This window comes from Dioscorea cayenensis, chromosome 8 (assembly GCF_009730915.1).
Source record: "Dioscorea cayenensis subsp. rotundata cultivar TDr96_F1 chromosome 8, TDr96_F1_v2_PseudoChromosome.rev07_lg8_w22 25.fasta, whole genome shotgun sequence".
NCBI lineage: Eukaryota > Viridiplantae > Streptophyta > Magnoliopsida > Dioscoreales > Dioscoreaceae > Dioscorea > Dioscorea cayenensis.
Genome location: NC_052478.1, coordinates 17,177,214 through 17,203,919, shown reverse-complemented (window position 1 = coordinate 17,203,919; position 26,706 = coordinate 17,177,214). Strand labels below are relative to the sequence as shown.

General features: G+C 35.3%; 2 protein-coding genes across 8 annotated transcripts; one reads left to right on the top strand and one right to left on the bottom strand.

Annotated features, from left to right (window-relative positions):
- Window positions 1-11,513: 11,513 nt before the first annotated feature.
- On the bottom strand, window positions 11,514-16,171 carry LOC120267685 (mRNA cap guanine-N7 methyltransferase 2). 7 transcript variants are annotated; one of them, XM_039275364.1, is made up of 13 exons: window positions 16,020-16,171; window positions 15,395-15,516; window positions 14,080-14,201; window positions 13,931-14,009; window positions 13,722-13,816; window positions 13,440-13,511; window positions 13,251-13,360; window positions 12,735-12,857; window positions 12,548-12,640; window positions 12,361-12,429; window positions 12,117-12,205; window positions 11,935-12,032; window positions 11,514-11,851 (listed from the first exon to the last, which is right to left on the bottom strand). In XM_039275364.1, the coding sequence occupies exons 3-13, from the start codon at window positions 14,185-14,187 to the stop codon at window positions 11,687-11,689; spliced, it is 1,101 nt and encodes a 366-aa protein (XP_039131298.1). In that variant the 5' UTR covers window positions 14,188-14,201; window positions 15,395-15,516; window positions 16,020-16,171; the 3' UTR covers window positions 11,514-11,686. The 7 variants fall into 7 exon arrangements, with proteins under 7 accessions (XP_039131298.1, XP_039131297.1, XP_039131294.1 ...); XM_039275363.1 differs by lacking the exon at window positions 15,395-15,516 and adding an exon at window positions 14,286-14,365; XM_039275360.1 differs by lacking the exon at window positions 15,395-15,516 and having other exon boundaries at window positions 14,080-14,365.
- A 3,602-nt stretch (window positions 16,172-19,773) lies between these two features.
- On the top strand, window positions 19,774-21,605 carry LOC120267344. The gene is made up of 3 exons (XM_039274997.1): window positions 19,774-20,436; window positions 20,644-20,786; window positions 21,155-21,605. Exons 1-3 carry the CDS (start codon window positions 19,774-19,776, stop codon window positions 21,603-21,605), a joined length of 1,257 nt encoding a protein of 418 aa, XP_039130931.1.
- The last annotated feature ends 5,101 nt before the right edge of the window (window positions 21,606-26,706 follow it).

The following is a 26,706-nucleotide window of genomic DNA, read 5'->3' as shown; positions in this document are numbered from 1 at the left end:
AGGCTATAAAACTTTTCTTCATCGACGAATCTTTGAGAGGTCTTGCAATCTTCACAAAGAAAAGGAATATGAAGATGTGGATGCCTTTGTGCCCTTCCAAATAGTGAATTGACTTAAATCTTCTTGGAAATTGGCACACATCTCCACGTTTATGAACTGCTCTCGTGTCTTGGTCCTTGAATTGAACAAGAACTCCCAACATTGTGTCTTTATAGCCTATCTTTGCTTCCTTTTTACTCATCAAGGCATTCACAACCTATATGCATAAAAGAACACCAAATACACAATATGAGACATAAACCACAGTAAAAATGATGCTCAATGCATGTAAAACATATATAAAAATATGTCTACTCAAGCACTTATCAAACACCATCCTCAAATACATAATCCAAACATGAATTACGGATTTCTCCATAATGTAATCCAAAGCATACAAGTTTCATAGATTGAATCATAAATATAAACAATGTATTCAACCAAACCAAACATTCACAAATCACATGTTCATCCCAAGGTTCACCAACATCCAGTGGCCTTGGGGTTTAAATTGTCATGATAAGGAAGTAGAAAGCAAGATTAAAGGATCAATAACACAAATAAATTGATAAGTGTCAAAATGCACGTAATGCAATATATGTATTTGTTGCTTCTAGCATGTATTTTTATAAGAATTGATGCCCGTTTTGTGCTTAATCGTGTGTTATTTGCTTTGCAGGGCACGGAAACGCCACGGAGAACACGAGGATACAATTTGAGCGAAAAAGAGAAGAAAACCAGGTCGCAGTACTATAGTATATTTACTGTAGCAAGATCACTGTAGCTGCAACTGTAGCACCTGTAGAGTTTTCAAGTCATGAATTTAATCATGGCGTACGGCCTCAATGCTGCCCGGGATGGAGCCCGGGATGATTACTATAGCTATTGAAGAAGATGATTTGCTTGAAGGCATATTGGCTCAATGAGGTGCTCATTGAGCCAGTATAGACTATTCTGAGAGCTTTTTGTGTACTTTGCCTACCCCAAACGGCCTCAATGAGCTCCTCATTGAGCCGGTATACCACCCATGTAGAGACCAATTTGTGAGAGATGTTGGGGGGTATATGAGGGTATCTTGAAGGCCATTTGAGGGACTTTTGGAGGACTCTTGGCAGCCATTACTTGGGAGAGAAAAGGAGAACGAAGACATCATTCTTGGGAGTGTTTTGGCTTGAGGCTTGGAGAGATCAAGAGCTTGAACTTCAAGGGGAGAGCTTCATCATCAAAGGAGGAGGAGCATTCAACCTTCCTTGGGTTAGAGAAATCGTCATTCCGCCGGCATTCTCCATCCTCATCATCATTCGGACTAGGGAGTGTCATTTATGCATTTACTTCTTATTTTTGTTGAGTTTGAGATACTTATTTGTATGGTGGCACACTAGACCCCCAAGGCCACCGGATGTAGGTGAACCTTGGGGGGTTCATCATGTATTTTGGATGCTACACTTATATTTGGAATGCATTGGTGTGATTTATGGTTTGGCTCATTGTGTTTCATGCCTAGAACTATTATGTGGAGAAATCCTTAGTTCTTGTTTGAGTTGTACACGTAGACGTGACCTACTCGCGTGTACTAGATCGTTAATGAGCTAAAAGGGGTAATCTTTGAGCAACATACCGAGAAATTGGATGTAGGTAGATCCTCCGAACCATGAGGATAAACTTAGGTTAAGTGTATCCTTGTTTCATGATCTCCATTCACTTATTGCAATCGTAGGAATATGATTAAGGAGAGATCCTTGTCATCATTTGTACGGGATTAGGGTTTAACCACCGAGAAATTGGGGTTGAACTATTGTTGAGGCCCATCGGCCTAAATCACCTTTGCTACTTTATTCTTATGCATCCATACATCATGATGACCCCTCATGGGGATCCTCGTCCCTAGGCCTATTTTTATTATCATTGCTTTTGTGATCTCCTTGCTTGCCTTGGAATTGTTATACTTGTCCTCTATTTACATTTTTGCATGTATTAGAGTAGTATACCATGATTAAGTTGTAAGGTTAGATAATAGGTGATGGATGAGTAATAGGAGCTCCTTAGCCCCGTGGAATACGATCCTTGGGCCCTCGCTCAAGGTATTACTTGGCGATCCTGTACACTTGCGGGCGATCAACCATAAATCATAAAAACTCCTTCTATCTTTGAAACCCACTTGACTAGATAAAGTTCTCCCCTTTTTATCCTACCAAGCTCAACAAGATGAGTGATGCCACATTGAATCTCTCCAAGTGGCTTAGCTTGGTGCTTAAATGTTGGCTTGATCTCTCCCAAATGCTTCTATAAATCCCCTCAAATCACCCCCAAAGTGCCCGCACAAGGGCAACCAAAAGATGGAAGAAAAGCCCCTTCTCAAACACTAGATTCGGGATTTTATTGTCCAGAAATCGAGGCAGTATGCGGGCTCTTTTGCAGGCGCATAAACTGCCTGCACAACTCACAAAACGCCCCATGTGGCCTCTCATACGGGTGCATAAATTCCCGCATGCCTTTCTGCCCATTCCGTGCGGCCTTATGTGCGGGCCGCACAAAATACCATGTTGTGCTACAGTATGTCTACAATGAGTACACTACAGCGGTTTACTATAGTAAAGTGCTACACTACTTCTCTTCGAAACTCAACCGTTTCGCCTCGAAAACACTCCGCAATGCATTCCCAATCACCAGTCATCTTTTCCATGCCTTGTAGACAAAAATATATCAAATTGAGCCTAAAACGAACATCAATCCAAAAAAATGTATGCGAAGTGTGTAAAATAATATAATAAAAATATGCACATTTAGACACTCACCAATTTAGTAGTCTTAAATTTTAAAAACCGCTGTAATTTCTAATAATTCCAAGAGGTTTGACTATTTTTTTTTTTTTGACTGCTAGATTCTCTGACTATTTGGGTTTGACTATCTTAACTTTTGGTGACCTTTATAATTATTTACCATTATAGGTTTGACTATTGGAGGTTGTACCTGTTGAAATTTTGACCCTTGTAATTTCTATCTATTGAAAGTTAAACTGTTGTAATTTTTGCTAGGTGGGGGTGACATTAAAAATATTACTATTTTTTAATCTTAAATTAGTAGTATATAACAGCAAAAATAAATATAAATTTCTATACCAAATCACAAAACATAAAAAAGTTATGTGCAAATTACTTGGAAAACATAAATCCATAAACATAATTATGCCCATTGATTGAGATTGATAAGCTTGAAGTCTTCTGAATCAATTGAGATCAAGGAGCTTGCAATGTTTTGGCTGTTGAGTATTAAGCCACGGACCACAACCGATATATACATAAAGATCTCTTGCTTCCTCGTCAAGAATAATCATTACTTATTCGCTATGAAAATCTTTTACTTCTATGATATGACCTTGGCTTTTTTGCTATGTTATCTATCGATGGTTAGCAATAGTCTCAAGGTTCTACGTATTATAAAATTATCTTACACTTATAATGAGATAACATTATGTACTAATCTTTATTTGATATCTAATTTGGCCCCTTAATTAATGATGGTCAAACAATAAAGGATAGTTAGTGTACATGTCCGCATATCTAACATAAACTAAACAAATCGTTTAAGAAAAGCAAAAAGAGCTTAAAAAAAAGGGGGGGGGAGGGATTGTTAAATTAAAAAAAAAATTCCTATTCAAAAACTTAGAACAAAAAATAATACTTACTCCCACTTGATGTATCCCTATACATCACAAAAAAAAAATCCCCCTTTAAAAAAAAAATTACGACAAGCACCACCCTAGAAAAGGCTTATCAAAAAACAAGTAACTACAATGTTGCACTAATTACGACTTATAGACCCCTAGAAATTTATTAACTCGTCCAAGTGTTATATGAGCCAATTAGAGTCCTATCAAAAGATTTTTAGAAATCAAACATAACTAATAAATCCCCTATGTAACCCTCGAAGAAAAATAAAACTATATCATCCCAAGGGAGACCCAATAAACAGTATTGCTATAGTATTTCTATAATATTTACACAGCACTGCAACAATACTGTTCACCCAGAGATTCGACCTTATGTTTGCTTATTTACTATTTAAATAGCAATCCACTACGCTCAATATTGATCGTTAAAAAAATTATAAATTATATATTTTTTTAAAATATATTAATAATCCACTACACTACACTAGTCCATGGTTGTTCAAAAAATCCCTTATTTGAGACATCTCTTTGATTTTAAAATTATGTTATTTAATAATAATGTGTATTTGTAACATTGTAACTATATGCTCGAAAGCAATTGTTTCCTCCGGGTCATGTGCAAATAAGTTTATGTATTTGTCGAAAATATATAAACATTGATATGAATATTCAATAGTTTTGGTCTCTTATAATCAAGAGTTGGGAACCAGCCGGTTGTTTGTAGTCATTGAAAGTGATGATAGTTACAAAAATGACATTAAACAATTATTTTATATCGATGTACTCAATTTATTAGTATGTGGAAAAGAGTGCGAGATTCTCAAATTTGATTATGCTCATTGTCATTTAATTATGTTTACGTATACTAGGCAAATACTTTTATTCATTTAACATAAAACACAATCGTTGTTGAAAGCATTGTCTATTACATATTCCCATTATGTTGAAAGAAAAGATTGAATTTTTCTTTTATATGTTTCTTTTAAATAGGAGAGATGGGCCAAGTCGGTTTGGGTCCACCTGTATAATAACTAGGTTCGTCATTTGACCTATTTATGAAATGGGTTGTACTGGGGTGAGTATAAGCACTCAAGTAATCTTGACCCAACTGGCACGAGCTAATAATAATCCATACTAACATCCCGATGAAAAGTTATGAAATGAGTGATTTAGGCTTAGTTCACTGCTTCCAAGACATTGAAACACATCAAACAAAGAAGGATTATGTTTTTATTCCAAAAGAATTATGCAAAAGATATAGTAAAGTAGTCTCAAATAGATGATTCAAAACCAATTTCAAATCATCAGGTAATATTTTTGGGTGGGTACCAACTTTTGCTCTTATTTCAATTTAAATATTATGCTTCAATTTGTATCAAAATAAACACTAAACTTTGATTTAATTGCATAAACAGGATATTTAGGTTTTCCAACAAGAATATATTAATGTGGATGCTAAAATGCTTGCATGGACTCCACTATTCCATGTAATATGCACTTGTGGAAGGCGCTATGTTATAAAAGGCGCTATGTTAACAACTTATACATATGTCTTTTACTCGGTCCATGTAGGATGCCACGTTAACATATCTTCTCTTTCCCACTTTTCCTCCCAACCCCTTTGTCCTAGAAATCCATTGCAAACTATCCTCTTCCGTTGAGCCCGAGAATGCCTGGAGCAATTCTTCAAGAGATTCGCAATTCCAAAACAAGAGACCAGGAGCACAAAACTAAATGGCAATTAGTGGAACTTGGCTAGCGCATTCTTTGCCTACTTTGAGATATTTCATGCATCATAAAACCTAAGAAAAACACTTACATGTGCTTCCATGTGTTCTTTTACTGTTTTTAATTATCTTCTAACTATCATTGCTTAAGTGAAATAAAACAAAATGACTAATATTGAAAATAATACAACCATGTATGACTCTACAAATGCCAATGCATTACTTGAATTATAACTATAGTAACTTAAATTAGACACAACTGTCTACAACATCATATATGATAAATTTATTACTAGAATTTTACACACCCTAATGCTGAAATGCAAATATAAAAACCATGATGTAAGAATACATAAATCAAATAAACCAAACTAAAGTAATTATTGCAGAAATCCGCGCCGCAGTCTCTTGATCTGGAAGTGCAAGACTCTTCAAAATTACTCCCAGAATGGAGGACTCCACCGAAAGACAGATGTCAGATGGTCTTTCTACTCTCTGATAAGTGTCCAAATACACTATTTCATTGATATATTTTACTCATGTTCATGTGAATTTCATGACTCCAATATCATTTTAAGCCGTTTTTATATTTTATTTATTTTAGGACATCAAAAAATCAATTATGGCATGGAGAAGCATTTTTTGCGTGTTTTGGAGGTCAAATCATCAACATTTGGAGTTCACACATATCCCCAAACATCATGCTAAAAGGAGTTTAGATGTAAATCACTGCAGCAATGAACAGTGTAAGTAGGAAAAATGACATAAAAAGCATTTCTGATTATGTTTTTTCTTATAACATGGTTTTGCTATATTCTCATAAGCATCTAAGAAACATCAAAAGTTAGCATTATATTCCCCAGAAGCAAAAATGTGTGCTAATTAGCACGGTAGCATGTCAATCACTATCACTTAAAAAAAAAATTTTGGAACACATTGGAGCCAAACAAGATTTGCTCCAAGATGAAACTACTACATTATTTTGTGATAATAAATCAGCAATTTTTATGTCAGAGATTATTACATATTGCTATAGCACCAAGTAAACTGGAATCAAGCATTCCTTCGTCCGAGCAGCATTTAAAGATGAAGAGATTCAAATGAAATAAGTTGGCACTGAAAGTCATGTGAACAAACATCTTCAATAAATCCTTGCCAAAAATGGGCTTCTCTGTATGGTAAAATATCTAAATAGTCATCCAACTATTTAAATACTCCTATTTGGGTTACTTAATTATAAAAAAATTTAATTAGGTCATTCAACTTTATAACTACAATCAATTGGGTCACTCGTGCCAATGTTGATAATGGACATGCTGACGAGGTGGTACATGTCACTCATTTCTTACCATGTCAGCAATACTACATAGCTACTAAAAAAATATCAATTTTTCCTACAAGTGTTCCACATGGCTAATAATACCACGTGGAATGCCATGTCTTGCAACATTGCTATGTCAACTCAATGTGAAATGAATGACATGTACTGCCAACATGAAGGGAAATATATGACATAGCTGCCACATCAGCCTATAGTTAATTGGTGAGTATCTACCCTTGTCTTTGTTAGAGAATCATGGGAATTCAATAACAAGTTGTTAAAGGAGAATGTTGAAGATAATGGCTCGGCTTACGATATTTGAGCAAGTTAAATCCAGGTATAATTCCCCTGAATAATCCCTCTACTTTTTCGAACATACCCTTTTAGTCAGTTTATTTTAAATTGTAATATTTTTGTCCCTCTATTATTTTAATTGAGCAAAGTGATTAGTTTTTAGAGTTTAGAGGGGCTGACATGACTAAATTAAAAATGTAGAGACATTAAAATGTTACAAATTAAAATAAAGGCACTAAAAAGTTGAATTTAAAAAAATAAGAGGAATTATTTAGAGAATTATAACTTAAATCTAATGTGTTCTAAGACTCCCGTGCAATGTATTAATCTAACTAGTCATAGATTTAAGATTTACAGGGCCTTACTTAGGTTATGGCTTTTGCATTAAGCATTTATAGGGCCTTAGGATAAGTTTTTTGTGCAATGTATTAATCTAACTAGCTCTAGGTTTAAGATCCTCAGGTTAAGACTTTTGCATTAAGCATTTATAGGGCCTTAGGTTATCACTCTTGAATTAAGCATATGCCCGATTATTGGTTTTATATTAAACATGAAAGTGATTAGTAAGGATAAGGAATAAAGAAAGAGTGAAGAAGAATATAAGCTCCATCACCTTCATTTTATTCTATTATGGTCAGAACATCATGCCTCTAGTAACATTTGCTAACCAATATTATTTAGAGCCTATAATTGCAGCCCATAAACCCATTTATTGATTCAGATAACCATGTTAAAAGGAAATAGAGCACACATACACAATCAAAAAAAAGAAAAAAAAAATACAAAACAAAAGGAGCTTATGCTAACAAAATATTCAAAATAATAGCCGAAGAATAAATGTAAATATAGCTCAAGAACCTTTAAACTTTTGTTATTTAAAATCTAGAAATTTGATTATCTTCTGTGAAACCTAACTTTGCTGGTCGGCTAACAAAATATCTCATAGCAAATACTACCAGCATACAAGCATGCTTCATGTAAAAGAAAGCTTCACATAACATCAGGTCATCAGTTTAGTTGTAACTTGGAAGTAAATAATAATAGATCAATGATGATGGAATAATAATTCAGTATACCGTGGGAGCAAGTAATTTGGTAAACTACTTGTTTGCATAATTTTAAAAAAAAAAAAGTGTAAACAAGGACAGACAAATTCTTCATGTTGCTAATTCAAAATTTGGATAGCACACTTAGACAAGAATTGAATGAAGAGACAATGAAGAAATGCCAGAAATTCAGTACGTTTGAAATTCAAATAAAAATTTTCGATATGATGTAGAAAATGGACTTATGTTTTTAGTCATTCACGTTCATATGAGTTCAAAAATAAAATAGGAAGATCGTTCAATTTATAATTTCATATTCATAGGAATATAAAGAAAGAAAGGAGATCATTCCTTTTTCTCATCCAAGAGTCTTGCTCAATGCAATGTTGGAGGAAGAAGATTTCAAGTCCAGCTTTCAAAGTCTGCTGGCATCTGACTAACAATAGGTGAAGATGTCTATGACATCTGAGTATAGACATCTGAGTTTCTGATAAATAGGCATCCAGATGCATTCTTTTTCATTCCACCAAATTACTAGGCCCCTTCATCTTAAATATCTTTTATAAGATCCCCACTAACTGGGGACAGTCCACAAGTCAATTGGTACATGGGTCCCTGTAACAACCCTACTAAATGGTAAGAGTTTGATTTGCGAGGGAAAACACATTTCTGAAAGAACGAGCAGTGGTTGTTACCGGGTGATCCCAAAGTCCATGTGTGCACAAACCATGCCCTTACTTTCTCTAGGGAGGATTGTGAATGCCTCTACCTTCTTTAGCCGCCTAGCTGCTCAAAAAAATAAAATAATCCCGATAACTTATTTCTACCCTGGGCAACTAAATTTGTAACCATGTAGTGAGATATTAGGCTAATTTGATTGCAAGCCTGTGACAAGCAATCGCCATGAACTGAACTAGAGCAATGCATCTACCAGTTGTGTACGCAGCCTGAAATGTTTCAGTACTTGGTCATCATAAATGAAAATAATGGTTGCTTGGATTTTTTAAGCTTTCAAGTCTGTCTATATGCCCTATTATGTTTTCCTAAGCAAGGGATGTTCTATTGAGGGAGGATCACTGCCTTAACTTGGATCTTCCCACTAAACAAATGCAAACAAACCACATAGTGAAACAAATATATGTATATGCATCTATTTCTATATTCATATATTCTCTAGCAATTTAAGATTTTCAGGAGAAATCAAGCCGTACCAGTGTAATTAAAAGCGCTAGGCGCTCTTAAGGCGCTAAGACATTTTATTACCCGAGGCAAGAGGCGCCACGAAAGGCGCTCGCCCGAACAAAGTAAAAAGCTAGTTAATATATATATATATATATATATATATATATATATTATATATATATATATATAATTTTTAGAATAATTAAAGTCACATGCTTCCACCAAAACACCAACCTTGTTTCATCTTCATCTTTTTTTCTTTTTTTGCTGTTGTATGCTATCTTTCTTTCTTTTTCAAACTTTTTATGCCAAGTGCTAATTTTGCCACCACTTCAATTATCTCTAATTGATTAGTTAATTCCTTGATTTATCATTAGTTTTAAAAAATAACAACTATGCATTTAAACCTCTTAATTTTTCTCCTCTAAATTTATTTCCTTATTTATTAACAAGCGTGCCTTTTTAAAACCACCTAATTTTCCTCCCTTAAATTTATTTCATACCTTATTAGTAAATGTGCCTTTTTAGAATTCCAATAAACACTAATTGAAAACATTAAATAAAAGGCCTATATTAAGAAAAATAAGACAAGCGCGCCTTTTTAGTGCCTGGCGCCAGGCACAAAGCGCTCGCCTCATTGAAGGCGCCTCGCCCAGAGGGTGTTGAGGCGCTAAAGTCTTGCCTCGCCTCTCCTAAGCGCCTAGGCGAGCGTCTTTCTCGCTTTTAATAACACTGAGCCGTACATGCAGATAAGTTTTAGAAAATAGAATGTGGAAGGTACTAAATAAAGTTCTTTAATTAGAGGTGCCAAGTAACTATAAAAGTGAAGCAACAAACTAAAGAACAAAAACCGAATAAACTATTCGAGAATTCTGAGAGGCTGAGATGCTAAATATGTAACTAACCTTTTGCAAGTATGTGGTCTCATATATGCAGTCAGGTTCTTTTATCAGAGTAGATGCTGCAATCAACAGTTTGATGTGCAAAGGCAGCTGAACAGAATGAGCAAAAACAGTTTGATATAAGTAGATTACAAAGAAAGGAAGAAAACTGAAAAATGATGATGACTAACAGTTCGCTCAAAAAAAAAAAAAAAGAAAGTGCACATCACCCAATAATTTTCTGTAAATGATCCAAATCAGAAACATATCGTAACCAAATGGCAAAAATTAGGATGCCATAAGGTGAGACCAGTAAAATTTCCACATTCCAATGCTTAACATATTAGTGACGTGAAGTATGAGCCAGTTTGCTACATAACAGAAGAGAAACAATGAACAAAAACAACTATGAGGAAATTAATGATTTGCAACGTAGATGCTGACAAGTCCCATACTTATGGACCCTCAAGAATTACAACCTAACAACAACGAGGAAATTATGACAGGCTACGCATACTGATGTACACATAGTGAAACATTAAAATAAGAACCATGTCAGGTTCTCAAGAACTAATAGATATTTAGAATTCACCATATGAACTTTGGTGTGTATAAATAGAATGGGTGTTTTATATTTCAGGTATTTTTCAAAGACTATAACTACGTAGACAAGTTGTATGCACAAGAAATATCAAATAATATTCTTAAAATACAACTGACCATGTTCCTATTTGAATAAATTAAGAAATATAGCAAAAAATAAGTAAATTAGCATGGCTTCCTAACTTACAGACAAAATCATTCGTGCTAACTGGTAAGTTGGAATTTATTTCATACTAGTAAAGTACCCTAGTCAACCAGTTTCACTAATGCTGCTAAGCATATAGAAATTAAGATTCCTGACATGGCAGAAAGTGAAAGACAAGTGTCAAAAGGAGAATACTAAGAACATTAAAGAAATGCTGAAGTTTGGAAATCTCAGATTACCTATGGCATATCCTTCTTTTAAGAATCCCCATGCAGCTTGAGGACTAGATCCAAGAGGCCATCTTCTTAATAAACCTGTGAATCAGAAACAGCTAGCCAAGCAAATTATGACACTATTAAAGCTGAAGGCATAAAGAAACAGAAAACATTGATAAAGATGATAAATGGGTTTACTCTTGGTATTCAGACAAAATTTGATGTTTACCTAACTTGAGGACCTATCACATGAATTGAGGCTAAGAGAGTGCATGGCCTCTGAGAGAATAACTTGATTATAAGCAAGAAATGCATCAAGAAAAGGATGAACATATCCTTGGGAAATTGGCTGATGCCATGAAGAAACCAATTTGCCGCATAAGCTCATAGTTAGATCATAAAATGCTAGCATCAAATCATGACTTATCACATTAAAATTCACCACAACCATATTGTCTATCAATTTTCATGTGAACTATGACCCACACAACATGACCATATTGCCCATCAATTGTCAAACCCACACAAATAAGTACATTATCACATTTATAATCTTAAACAACTTAAAAGGGTTCTGAAAAACGTAGATCTGGTGGGCCAGGACCCAATATCCCTTTGTCATGCTCCACAATTGGTGGATTGATATTGAGGGCTGTCTCTGTGTGTCCGGTCCTATCTTCATCCAAAGATGATCCATGTTGCCTCCAACTACTTGCCATCCAGTCCTGCTGAGCATAACAAATGCACATCAAAGAAAGCTAAAAGAACATCACTTCACAATAGGAAAAAGATAAGAACAATCAAAATATACTTCATCTTGAATGGGATTTCCATCTTGAAACAAGGGAGTTGTGATCGGAGGAACAATGTCAGGGTCTGGCTTCTGAAATACAAATGTCGCGTATAAACCTATAACATACAGATTATAGCTGTCATGAATTTATCAAAACAAGAAAGTTGTTGAAGTTTGATATTGAAAACAAAACCAGTCACCTAAAGCATCAAATGATCTAGGAAGAAGCCTGCCACGGGGATCCACAAAATTCGGACCATAACCATGGAGGATTCCTGCAAGGATTGCTCTTTGGGGAAGTCAAGAAGAACTTTAGATGTCAAATTATTTATATTGAGCTCCAATGCAATGCCACAAGGCAATAACAAAATTATGACCTTATCTCTCACAGTACTGAGTGAAGAAAACAATAGAAAATTCCAAAACACATATAGGGAGCAATACCTGTTATCATCATAAAATTCTGTTAAATTTTGTATCTCCACATATTCCAGACCAGCTTCTCTCGCCAACCTGGTTTAGTATCTTTTACGAGATTCATTAAATCCGCATGAATACTCTATTCAAGTGACCTAAATTGTTCTTTCTTAAATTCAGACAAACATAAAGAAAAAAAAACATGCCATATCACCTGATCAAGCTGGGGAAGTGTACCAAAGAATGTGTTTCCGAAGAAATATCATTGACAAATTTTAACTGATATTTCTTTCCAAATAATGGAAACCTACAAAATGCAATGAATATACATAATTTTGGCAAGTTCATATGTAAACCACATTCCTATTTTGACAAATTTAATCGGAATAATCTATGCGTACTTCTCTTCTTCAACATCAAATGTAATTATGTAGTTCTCTGATCGTATGCAATTTGGAACCGTGGTTGGCTTCAAACCAATTCCCTTGTTATGCGAGGCTTCAACATTTTTCTGGTATTTTGTCCTGAGAAAAAAAAGCATAAATATGGTAATTTTTCTATGGAAGAATAATTCACCATTGGAAACTTCTGGCTAATGAAAGAAAACATAATTACCAAACACCTGTAATAGTTGAAAGTTATTTTTCTCATCATAATCAGTTTATTGTAAATAGCAATCGTTTCAGGAAAATAATGTCCCGAAATGGCATTGATTCAGTGATTGCAGTTTTGAACTAAAGAAGAAAGAGTAAACCTTTAGTAAATTCTATATAGAAAGATAGATTACATGATGCTGGACTCAAGATTCACAAAAAATGGACACCGTAAATTCTATCATGGACAAGGATTAGTCACGATCGAAGAAGAAAAAATGTCTTAAGATGGAAAATGGAATAAATCATATCCTAAATGCATACCATATGGTTGATGAGTCAGCAGTAATTCCGAAAAAGTATCCCCCTGGTTTTAGGAGTGTAGATACATTGTGCAGAAGGGTTCTTGCTTTATCTTCAGTCTCGAAACATAGCTGGATAAGTGCTGTCCCTCAATACACAGTTCAAAGAAAGAAAAAGATAACATAAAAGAGCACAAACAATTAAGGTCACCTGCAGGTGCTGCAAACAGCAAACAATATCTACTGGGATACCTTTATCCTGCAGATACATTTCTAAGTTGTCCTGTAAAAATTCACTTTTCATGTTTAATCATCAGGTATATTTTTTTTTCTTAAGAAATGACCTTAGTAGGTGATAAAGCCATCTTCATCATCAGACAAAGAAATGATGTATGACATAAAAGGGTAACATAGAGGACAGCCTATGCCATCTATATGTACAGACTATGAAAAGAAAACAAAAATTTAAGAGTATAAGGAAAGTAGGCCTTACAACACAAGGGTTCAACTCACAGAACTCAGCTGTGTAAGGCTTGGGTTGGCTTTCCCACATCTCACGAGTTTCACTGATACTAGAAGACGATGAATCTGTAGATGCTAATCAGTCAACGCCATGTATTGATTAAATTTGGATGTTCATTGATGGATTATATAGTGTACTGGTAGTACTGGTACTGGTATTATTACTAATAGTAGCAATACCTATGCCAATGTAATGCCCAATCTGAGCATCATACCATTTGTCAGTGTCACTTCCACTGCCACAGTACAGATCACAAACCTAACAATAATGATGAAGTTGGAAAGAGAGTACACATAAGATAAATACCACAAAGAGACAAGAGATGCACCTTTGCATAAGGGGAAGCAAAGATTTTGATGAGAGCTGTTTTGGCAAACTCATGAAGCCGCTGGTGCGCTGGCAATGAAGAAGATATGATGCCTCCTCCGCCCATCATCCATGCACCAGAATCTATTTTCAATTTCAGTGGATCGAATCATGAATTCACAAGATGATGCCCTCCACTCCATAAATTTCACAAAAGCCTAACCAAACCTCTAAAAAACACTCTGTGTAACACCTAAGGGTGGTTTTTTAGTGAAAATTTAAAGTTCCAGATTTAAGTTAGCTGCCATCTGAAAAAAATAAGAAAGGGTGTGTAAACATTAAAAAATTAATGGGTATGCAAACACAAAATTAGGACATTTAATAGGAACTTCTATTCACAAACCCATTGCCAAATTTTAGTTTGTTTGTTGATGAGGTACACCAATGTGTTTAATGTCATGCTTACTTCATTGTTTATATGTACAACAAAATTTATTTAATAACCTTATAATCAACTTTACTAACTATTTTACTGAATTGTGGCATATGGTGTAATTAACATTAATCAAATTACAGAATCTACAAGTCAGACAATTCAAATCTTGTAACTTCATATCAGCGATTATTGAGTCATAAAATATGTTCTATAACAAATATTGTATCAACATCAAACTATTACATAAGTTGTGTAACTTATCATTTGTGTGACTTCATCTACTCCTCATTCATCTAATTATGTTTTTTGAAGACTCTGGATGATATGACAATAGATGAATAAAGAAAATTTGGGGATATATGAAGAAATATTTGAGTACCACCTAAAAATTTTATGAAGTAACAACTAAGAACTACCAAGTATTATCAAAACTGAATATCTTAATAACAATTTCTAATTGCAAGTAGAAACAAGAATAAGAGCAGTCAATGAGAGATAACAATAATATAAGAGGATACACACAGCCATGAGATAACAGGCAAAATGTATTCAAATTGCCTTATCCACAGTCAAATGTTTGGAGCAAACCATGTATTATGCAAGAGCATACACCATGGCTCTCATGAAACTTACTTTCACATCGGTATCATGGAAATAGCAATGAACAAAGACATGATTTCGTCACAATATCAAGAGAGAAAAAAGGGTATACCATTCATGATCTTTGTTATTAATAGCTCATGATGCATCAAAGCTAACAAATCCCAAGAATACAGGAGGAAAGAAAAAAGACAACCAAGCCCAAAAACAGTTATAATGAAATAGTCACTAGAGTTTCCAAGGCAAGCATGTGAATTCATGCCAGGCATATCTTTTGGAATCCAAGCGCTCCACACCACACCTTAATGCTTATCATTGTTCATCAAGCCATCGAAGTTATGCTTGTTTTTTGTATCCAGACTCCAGACTACTTCAGTGTTTCTTGATTAAATTTCAACAAATGTACCGAATATGAATGAGTTGCTGCATATTTATGCATAACATCTTTAACTTATTGGCAATTAACACAAAATTTTCCCATCCAAATTCTTCAAATTATTTCGATACATTTCAAGTATTCCAATATATGTTAGGTTTGTAACAAAATCAAGGTAAACCGGCCCGGAGTTACATCCCAAAAAATGACCCAAGCGAATCAATCTGGAATAAAGATTTCAATTTTTATTTTTGAATATTTAAAAAAAAGTAAAAAATCACTGGCTATATCAATGATAAAAAAAAAAAAGAACAAAAAAAGATAATTGCCAGAAAAACCAATAACTTTCAAGAAAGCATAATAAAACGGAGAAGTGAGAAGAGGAAAAATAAATGAAGCAACAACTAAAACACTAGCAAGCATAAAAGCGAAAAGGAAATCAAAATAAACTAGGATAAGAACGAAAATTGAAAACATGATGAGAAGATGGAAAAATTCAATAAAAGAATAAAACCGAGAAAGCGCGTGCGAAGAAGAAGAAGAAATTTACCGCTTGCTTATACTGCTCAGAAATCTAGATATAGGATGCCGCCCGCCGGCAGCCGCCGCGGCCGCGCGGTGCTGTTAAGGAGAAGGAAAGGTCAGAGTAGGTGGTGGGTTTCCTTTTCTGTTTGCATTTGCATATTCACCCACAAAAGCTTAAAATTGATGTGTAGCCCTTGTGAACAATGTATTTGCTAAGGTTGTCAGACCCGGTCGGGGTATTTGACCCGGCTAAGTCTAAAGGTTAGAGATCAATAGATTTGACCGGGTCGAAATAAAATTAAACCGGGTTAATAATAAATATAAAAAAATATTACAATAATGAATAACTAGCAAATATAATATTAAAATTATAATTATGGAAAATTATTTTTTTAGTCCCTGAAAGTTTTCAAACATCTCTAAAAGTCCCTCTGACATTTGAATTTGACAAACAGACCCTCTTTTTTTATTTTATTGACGGATTGGTCCCTGGCTGTAACTCTGTGAACTTCATCCAAAATTCCATTTTTGCCCTGCTATTTGGAGGGAAAGCTGGCGCCCGGTCTTGTCAACTTTTTGGAAAATAGTACGATTGTCAGTTTGAACTTTACATGCTTCTTTAACCCAAGCTGCCTTCTTCTTCTTCCATCATCCTTTTTGTTGGGTTTTTTTTTGTTTCCATCTACGCAGGATAGATTTGTCTCTTCCCCGTTGTTCTGGTTTTATTTTGCACTCTTGTACTTTGAATATTTCTTCACCCGGAAGACAATTCATGTGAGCTTCTCCACACTTGTTTTGGTTTTATTTTTTGTGGTCATGCAATTGTTGGTCATGCAATTGTCTTCATGCAGGCAGCCAATAGATACCTTTTGCGTAGTTGCTAGGTATAGGGGGGAGGGTCGAGTCCTCTAGTTCACAGTGTCGACTCCTTGGGAGTCAATTCTAGATGAGATATGTCAAAGATGGGGGCTTGACATTAGCACTGTGAAAGTGAAGTTTGTCACACCCGATGCAAACCGAACTATTTGTCCCATTGATTCTGAAATTGACTTCAAGCGTATGTACCAAATATATCAAATACTAAATAGCGCTGTTGTTGACCTTATTGTTGATGCAGATGCAAATGTTGTAGACATGCCATCGTGTTCCTCACTCCCATCGTAAATATCCTTTCTTTGCTTGATGTGTACTCATTTTATTTCATTCTTCTGTATTATGTCCTCATTCATAAATAATATTTCTCGTATAGTGTATAGAGTCATCACTTATTGCATGCACTTTCCGGTTAATTTCTGGAGATATCATTTACCATTATCCATTTCAACTTATATTTGTTCGTTACTACTTAAAACTTTCTGTTTTCGCTTAATATTAACCGATATCGCTTAAAGGCTGCTTAAATGGAAGCGCGCGCTTTACATGCGAGAGTCATGGGGTTTGGTCCCCCTCATATCCAACCATTATTTTAATTTTTTATTATTGTTTTTAATTTTTAATTCAACAAAACCCTTCTTTTTTGTGAACATTATATATATATACATATATATATTTCCGCTTACTTTCCCTGTTTACGCTTAATAATTTATGTTTTCGCTTAATATTATCCGATATCGCTTAAACTATTTTCTTCATCCGCTTAAGATTATACTATTTCACTTAAACTTATCCGAGTTTGCTTAAACCTTTACGATCTCGCTTAAAATTTTTTGATTTCGCGTAAAAGTTTTTGTTTAAAGTTGTTTGATTGCGCATAAAAGTGCCTGTTAGGATTATGCCCTCAAATGCCAACGAGGATACTTCTATTAGGGCATTTCATTTGTATTATACATTCTTATTTAGTAGGCATTTATTTTGATGTTCATATAAATCTTGTGATGGCATTATAATTAGTTTTGAATATCATAGTCCATGTGTATTAAGTTAAAACTTCTACTCTTTGTGGAATAAAGAGGAGAGCACTAGAAGGGTTTGGTACTTATACACTTAAATAGTTCACAAATCGGAGAACCTTTAATTGGGCATTAAAGGTTCATAAGGATTTGTATGACATATACTTTGACAAAGAGTGCTAGTTGAACACTATGGAATAGTGGGAGCATATGCCATAAATGCATCATTGAGAATTGGTGTATTCGAACATGACTCTCAACAATCCAATCACATGGGTTTTACTCTTTGACAGTCAATGATTGGGATTGTTGGTTATGATCATATGAGTGGACCTTAGACCTGAGGTATTATGATCACAATATACTTGTGACGTCTAGTCTGTTACTAAAGTTGTTAGGCTCAGTTCACCTTTTGGTAGGGCCGACCTCGGAGTGCGACTATGTCGGGCAGGTAGCAGTTGTGAGTGATCACCAAAAAGGAATTCGTTCTCTCGGAAGTAAACGAGTCAGTATCCTATGCGACTATAAGTATGTGAGATTAGAAGACCTTGGCCAAGGCAGTCAAACTAATCGTGTGGGACACGAGGGTAGTTTGGTAATCTCACCCTCCTATAGTTATTTGCATGTGATCGAGTTCAGTGAGTTTGACAATTACCATGGCTCTCACTCGGTTGGGATACAAGAACGAAAGGTTTATACACATATGGTAATCATAATCGGAAAGGTTCGTAATGATCTATTCATTCGTGTTCAATTGGGCTATGGCGTGGGGCCACGGGGCTGGCTAGGTGCCACCCACGTCCTTTGGTATCCTCCCATTGCCAATTAGAACGAACCTAGGGAGTCACGCTTAAAGGGATAAAGAATCAGTCTCGTTTTGAGTACAGGGGTAAAATTGTCAATTTACAATTTTACTTCATGGGATGAGTGAAATTGTAAATTCGTCTAGGGTTTTTATCTTAAGCTTAAATTTTGATTTAAATTCGATGGAGTCGAATGGATAATCAAAATTATGAGGACTCAAAGATAAAAGTGATTTTAGTTAGATTAGGACTCATATTTCTAATAGAACTTCTATGGTAATGTTTATCATATTATGAAGGTTCATATTTAGAATAGAACTTCATAATTGAATGATGTTTATCATATTATGAAGGTTCATATTTCGAATAGAACTCATAATTGAATAATGTTTATCATGTTTTATGAAGTTTCTATAAATATGACTCCTCTCCAACTATAGACTTAACTCAATTAATTCTCTAGTGAGAAAATCTCCTAGCTCTCTCTTCCTCTCTAACCCAGCCTCTATTTGGAGAAGAAGAGGAGATTGTCTCTTAATTCCGGCATGTGATCTAGAGGCGTGGAACTTTCGTTCGGCGCTAGGAGATCTACGACAATCCGAGAGATAAGTTCAGCGCATCAAAAGAAAGAAAATCATTAAGAGGTAATTTTCTAGGCCTTTTTAATTAAATTATGGTGCTCATTAAAACAAGTAGAATATATATCGCAAATATATTATTGCTTCCGCATGCCTTTTTAATGTTATTTGATTTTTGCGATATTACCTAACAGTGCCATGATTTCACTTAGACTTATCCGATTTGTACACTATAGCGAATCATTTTCGGCGAGTATGTCACTCAATAGGGGCACATTTCCACCCCATCAACAACCTTCAGGGGTTCTTGCCATCCGGCCTTCGTCAGAAGATCATGAGATTGTTTCAATGGAAGTCGGTGATCAGTTTCCTGACAGTGAATATTTTAAGGATGCACTTAGAAATTTTGCTATCAAACGCAATTTTAACTTTACATTCATCAAGAATGACAAGCGTAGAGTCGATCGCTGAGCTGCGTCGAAGGTTGTGAATGGCTTGTCCATGCGTCCATGGAAGGTAACTACGAGACGTTTAGGATCAAGACGATGTATCCCACACACACATGTGGTGGCGGTATTGGCACATCCTCACATCCCAAGGCATCAAAAAAGTGGGTGAGTGCACGTGTCATACAAAAGCTGAAGGACTGTCCCCTATATAGGGTTATTGACATTCAGCGTGATATGTTGCGAGACCACGGTGTCTATTTATCCTATAAACAAGCTTGGCTAGGGAAAGAGGTCGCCAAGAATGTTCTCCATGGGAGTGAGGTGGCGAGCTATGATTTATTGATGTGGTACGGGAAGAAGGTATTAGTAACAAACCCTAGTAGCGTTGCTATAGTAGAGAATGATGGTTCCCGTTTCAAACGTGCATTTTTTGGCTTCAAAGCATGTGTCATTGGTTTCAAGACCGGATGTAGGCCATTGTTGTACCTGGATGGAACTCACTTGCTCGGTAAGTACGGGGGCACTTTGTTAGGTGCAACGGGAAAAGATGGGAACGATGGTTTCTTTCATGTAGCATTTGCAATCGTAGATAATGAAACGGATGCGAACTGGACGTGGTTCTTGTCAAAGCTTGGAGATACTATATACGATGATGACGAATATGTGAAAATTATTACATTTATATCTGATAGGTCCAAGGGCCTTATCAATGCTGTCGCGAAGGTATTCCCTTCCTCACCGCATGCATATTGTTTGCGCCACTTGTAAGCAAACTTCATGAAAGCAAATGTCAGACTTGGCAAGTCATTGAAAGAACAGTGCTGGTCTATATTATCGAGAATTGCGTTTTCATGTGCTGAAAAAGAATTCGATGACGCTGTTGTCGATCTGTTAAACACATCAGCGGATGCACATCAATGGTTGATGCAGAAATCCGATCTGGCACACTGGGCGAACTACATGTTCAAAGGTGATAGATGGGGGGAGATGTACTCAAACGTGGCGGAGTCGTTTAGTGCATGGATAAAAGAGGCACGCCATCTCCCTATCACAAACATGGTAGACTCAATAAGGTACACACCATTTCGCTTAACTTTATTTGTTACCGCTTAAATTTATTTGTTACCGATTGAGATTCAATTATTTCGCTTAATATTAATTGTTTCCGCTTAATATCAATCATTTCCGATTAAATTATATTTTTTCTGCTTACGTTTAAATTGTTTCGCATAAGTTTACTTGTTATCGCTTAATATTAGGATTTATCGCTTAAATTACATCGTTTACGATTAAATTATAATTTTTCTGCTTAAGTTTCAAATATTTCGATTAATTTTAATTGTTACCGCTTAAGTTACAATTTTTACAATTAAATTATAGTGTTTCCGATTAAGTTTTAATATTTCTGCTTATTATTTCATGACTTGTCATTCGTACGAAGGTTTAAGCTGATGGGCATGTTGGGTCATCGACATGAACAATCTCAAAGATGGGAGAGACGTCTATGTCCTGTCATTCATCGAAAGATTGAGGAACTTGTTGAAGAGTCTCGCAACCTACTGGTCGGTCGTTCCGACGGTGACCATTTTGAAGTGGTTGACCAAAAGAACTACTGCATCAGTTTGAACGCTCGGACATGCTCATGTCGTAGGTGGCAGGTGTATGGCATTCCATACAAACATGCATGTGCGGCAATACTGCAGACAGACACAAATATTCATCGATATATCGATGACTACTTCACAGTGGACTCTTACCGACAAGCATATGCAGAAGCCATATTTCCAGTACCAGATAATGACAAACCAGATGATATCAACCGCGAACTACTTGTGCGTCCTCCAATCACCAAGAAGCCAGTTGGTCAGCTAAGAAGGAAGCATCTAGAGTAACAACCATCAAGCGTTCGCGAATTACGATGCAACCATTGCCATGATGCTGGTCATAACCGTAGATCCTGTAATGAATCGATAGCTGACTGACTACATGATGTTATGTACATGTAGCTTGCCACAACAAAAGCGGTATGTTTTAATTTTAAGTAAAAACAACAAAGTTTAACTAGTATAAACCAATTTTAAGCAGTATTACCGAAATTCAATTGTTGCATGAACGAAATTTAAGCCGTATTAGCTATGTTTAAGCAGTATGAACTAATTTTAACTAAGAATGATTCTTTTTAAGTAGACAAGCATATTCGAGCATGACGAACAATCATATTAATAGTGATATGCAAATAAGTATATGTCCAGAACTCAAATAAAGGGGTGGGGATAGTGGCTTGGTTGCGGAGGAGGGAGGGAGTGGGGATGATGAGACGGGTCCGAAGGCGGAAACGGGTGGGGATGGCGCAGCAGGTGCAGATGGGGAAGCGGGTGGGGATTGCTTGGCTGGTGCGGAGAGTGAAGGGCGTGGGGATGGTGTTGTGGGTCCGTCAAACGAAGTCGGTGAAGAGGAAGTTGAGTTTGTCTTGACTTTGCCCTTTGGGGCAATTTTTGGAGGCCGTTCTTCTGGTCGGCAATCGGCTTGCAAAATTGCAGACCTTGTAGATCGCCTTGTAACTGGCTTGAGAGGAGCATCATCAGAATCGTTAAATGCAGAATGAGGCAATGGTTGTCTTCGCTTATTGGCAACCTTCTTCACTCGAGTTCCCTTGCTGGCCGTTTGTTTCGGCGGCAAATCCTTGGTGTCGTTAGCTATCGGTGCGACATTGGAAGGCCCACGACCCTCAATTACTTCAACTCTGGTTTGAAGTCCATCAACAGTTTCGGCCAACTTCTCAAAACCTTTCAGTAAACGTAACCCAATGTCTTCATCAATTACCCCCCTCGGTGGATTAACAAAAACAGAACCACGTCGACCCCGATGTGGTGGGCTCCTTGGTGGTGAGGGAGACCGTTCACGTTTCCCTGTGGATTTCTCCGCAAATTTTGCGCCAAGATGTATTATGCTAACCACTTGTTCTCCACGGTGGCTTGTCCTAACGAAAGCTTCTTCTTCGGCGTTAGCCGGGGCGAGGGCGGAAAACTGTAATGTGGAAATGACATACAGTCAAGGTAAGCAATGATACTCAAACGAAAAACTTTAACCAACAATCAAAAATTAATTCTTAAGCGGAACCTTAAAATATTAAGTCTAAACTACATATTTTAACCGTAAACACTAAATATTTAAGCGAAAAAGTATAATTTTTAAGTGTAAAACCTAAAAGTTAACGGAAAACATTATTTTGAAAGTGAAAAAAAGGAAACTTAAGCTAAAACTAAATATTTTAAGTGTAAACTAAAACTTTAAACCAGAAACGAATATTATTAAGCGGACACTAAATAAGTTAAGTGTAAACTAAATACCTCTTTCCCTTCGACTGATGATAGCAATGAACCGATGGATGCTTGCTTCTTGAAACTGTTCACCCCGTAACACGGGATCCGGGGAGTCTTACCAAATCGCACCTTCTTGCCAGTGCCAGTTACTTCGTAGAACCAAATATTTAGAGCGACAGCACATCCTCGCAAGTAGCCAATGTTTGTCTTCTCACCGGAGCATCTTGCTTGAACTCTGGCGGCCGTTTGTGGGACATCATCCATAAGCCACTTATGTGTGGCTTGCGCCCATGCATAGCGCCGCATTGCGGGAAGATCGTCTACATAGTCTACAAGCCAATTGGGAACAGAACATGATGAGTTCGGGAACAGCATGGTCCCCATGATAAATACCACCAATATCTTCACAAAGTTTTCTTCTTCTCCCCTCTTCCGGACTAGTGTGCTAAGAGTTTTTTTTATAGCTTCCCTATGTCTTTCATAGCTTTTCGAGAAATATTTTTCTTCAAAATCTGAATGTGGCTTTCTCTTTTTGAAAACCACTGAGTCCCCATCGCATCTGAGACCAAGAATAATGGATACATCTTCTGGCCTAAACGTCAACAAGCTCTCACCAATTTTAAATTTTTGGGAGCTCTCATCATATCTCTACAACAGAGCATCGAGCAATCCCCTCTCTTGTAGTACAGGTTCAATTTCCATTAACGATGCGAAAGGAGTACTCCGGATGATTTCCAAATGTCTAGAACTCATGTTTTGTCTTAACTCAACAATCGTTTCTGCTATAGAGACCAAATAACACCTGCCATTCACAAGGTTGGCTGCCATATGTCCAATACCTTCACCAAGAAGGATTAACGAACTATCAATAATATTTAAGCGGAAACTAGAAATTATAAGTGCAAACACAGTATATAAATTAAAACAGTTTAATTTAAGGGGTAAACAACACAGGCAAAAAAAGCCAACGGTAAAACTAAAACCAAAAACGTTTATATACATCATCTTCCATTCGAGAAAGAACTTGAACTTTCCAAATTTAAGCCTGGATCATACACAACAAACAAAATTAAAAAACCTTCAATTACAAAACCCTAGAAACCCATAAGAGCGATGTAAACAAATGAACAATCTTACATTAATACTTTCAGGTTCGCTGATTCAAGAGTATGGAGATGGTATCAACGAAACAACAATGAAGATCCGGGAAAGCTCTAGCAAACTTCTTCTCGATACCTTCAGTTGAACACAGGGCTTCAATGTGTGTAAGTCTTAGCATATGAAGGGGCAAGTCTCAGAATGTGTTGAAGGGGCAACTGAGAGAAGGCACACACAGGAACCAATACTCCCCTCTCGGTATTCGTGGCCGCCTAACCCACCACTTCTCAACGTGGAGAGAGAACGAAGCATTGATGTAACCGGCGGGGCATTTCGGTCTTTTCTCCTCAAAAATCACGGTGTTAGCAACCGGAAGGACCAAATAAACATGTGTATGGAAAAGGAGGGATGAACTGTGAATATTCAAACTAGAAGGGTGTTTCTGTGAATACCTAAACTTTGGAGGGATTTTCTGTTCATTTTCAGTTATAATTATAATATAAAAAATATTCAATTTTGATATTTAAATTGATAAATGACCTTATATGCACTAGTGTTTTCTAATTATGTAATTTATTTTTATATTTTTTAAATATTTACAAATTTAATATATTAATTTATAATTATCAAACTTCTCTCGGTATTTTTTATTTATTTATTTATTTATTTATTGGTTGATTTTATTAGAGTAAATAACAAATTTAATTCACTAATTATTATCCTTTTATATGAATATACATTTTATTAATAAATTACATAACTTCCCGGTCTTGAGATTTTATTTTGTTTTAAATTTTCTTATATTTTTATTTAATTAGAATATTTTATTTTTATATTTTATAACAAAATTACACTCATTTATTATTTTATTTTTTGAATAAAATAAATTTTTAGAAAATGTTACCATAACATATTAATGGATTTTATTTTTAAATGTTAATTTTTGTTGTTATGTTTATGATATATATATATATATATATATATATATATATATATATATATATATATATATATTGTAATTTTATTTATTGATTATAAATTAAAAATTAATATTAATAAATATATATGATTTTGTGGTTTTATTAAGAAAATAATAATAAAGTATTAAATATTGTAAAAAAAATCCTAACATTATGACCCAGTTGACCCGTCCGGGTCATTAAGTTAACACTGGGTTTTTCCATGTCCGGTTCAATGGGGTATACCCAGACCGGCCACATGACCGATTCTTGATTTTTTCGGTTGAACCAATTGGATTGGTCCGGGTCTCATTACCTTGATATTTACATCTATAACCCTTCAAAAATCTATATATTTAATGTTATATAATATTAATTAAATAAATATATACTGTATATTAATCTTATTAGCTTAAAAATCTCCAAACTTTTTTGAGGGGGACATTTGCCTGTCACCTATTGGTTGGCCAATTCTTTGTAAATTTTTTTTTTTTTTGTCTTTACTCTTGTTTTTACATAAATACTCCTAGTAAATCTTATTATTTGCATGCATACCTTTGAACTCTTTTTAGATTAGTTTATTAAAGATATTCATATATTAAACATATATATTAATTCTTAATTTTATTGCTTAAATATCTTCTCTTCCAAGCTCTCATTTAGTTGGGGCATTTGTTCATTTTCAATTGGTTTTTCTTTTTCTCTTTGAGTGTGCTCACGTTCCTTTCTTCTCCAAACGCACATGTAAACTCACTAGGTACTCTATTGATTTTATTTCATAGCATATTTCTTCTCAAACTTCATCTAATGATTAGAATTTATTTTTATAATATTGTGCACCTAATTATTATTATTATTATTAGGGAAAATTACTGTTTACCCCTCGATAATTTCAAAACTTCCCAAACAGCCCCTGTGAGTTTTGCATACCTCAGACAACCCTTCCTTTATTGTTTCACTTCCTTTTTACCCCCTGCATTATGAAATTCCATCATTGCCCTTAAACCTTATTGCATACATTTTTTTCATTCTTTTTTGCATTCCTTTTTGCATGTACTCATTTCTTAAACAGAGAGCTTATTTTTTTAAACAGAGAACTCATTTCTTAAACAGAGAGTTCATTTCTTAAACAGAGAGTTCATTTCTTAAACAGAAACCTCATTTCTTAAACAAAAAACTCATTTCTTAAACAGAAACCTCATTTTTTAAAACATAAAACTCATTTTTAAACAAAAACATTAATATTTAAACAGAAAAACAAATATTTACGTGATAAATTAATCCTGGATATAAAAACCAATTAATCTTGGCCACTCGTACATATTTAAATAGAAACAACGATATTTAAGCACTTTTTTAAACGTAAACGCAATATATTAAACAGAAACATCGATAGTTAAACAAAGACAAACAAGCATATAAACAGAGAACTCATTTCTTAAACAGAGAACTCATTTCTTAAACAGAGAGCTTATTTTTTAAACAGAGACCTCATTGAGTAGGGACATTGAGTATCTCATCGTCGCTGATCTCGCGCGAACGCTTGAGTGCTGAGCTCCAGATCTGGCGAGCGATCTCGAAGGTGGCCTGCTCGTGTGGGGTCTTAAAGGAGA

Bases quoted from the DNA above. Each gene is read 5' to 3' on its own strand.
- LOC120267344 (XM_039274997.1), top strand. From the start codon at position 19,774: ATGGAAGGTAACTACGAGACGTTTAGGATCAAGACGATGTATCCCACA. The intron at 20,437-20,643 runs GTATTCCCTTCC...TGGTTGATGCAG, and splicing joins TTATCAATGCTGTCGCGAAG to AAATCCGATCTGGCACACTG. The intron at 20,787-21,154 runs GTACACACCATT...ATTCGTACGAAG, and splicing joins AACATGGTAGACTCAATAAG to GTTTAAGCTGATGGGCATGT.
- LOC120267685 (XM_039275364.1), bottom strand. From the start codon at position 14,187: ATGATGGGCGGAGGAGGCATCATATCTTCTTCATTGCCAGCGCACCAG. The intron at 14,010-14,079 runs GTGCATCTCTTG...CATTATTGTTAG, and splicing joins TTGCTTCCCCTTATGCAAAG to GTTTGTGATCTGTACTGTGG. The intron at 12,641-12,734 runs GTACGCATAGAT...TGCATTTTGTAG, and splicing joins TTTGATGTTGAAGAAGAGAA to GTTTCCATTATTTGGAAAGA.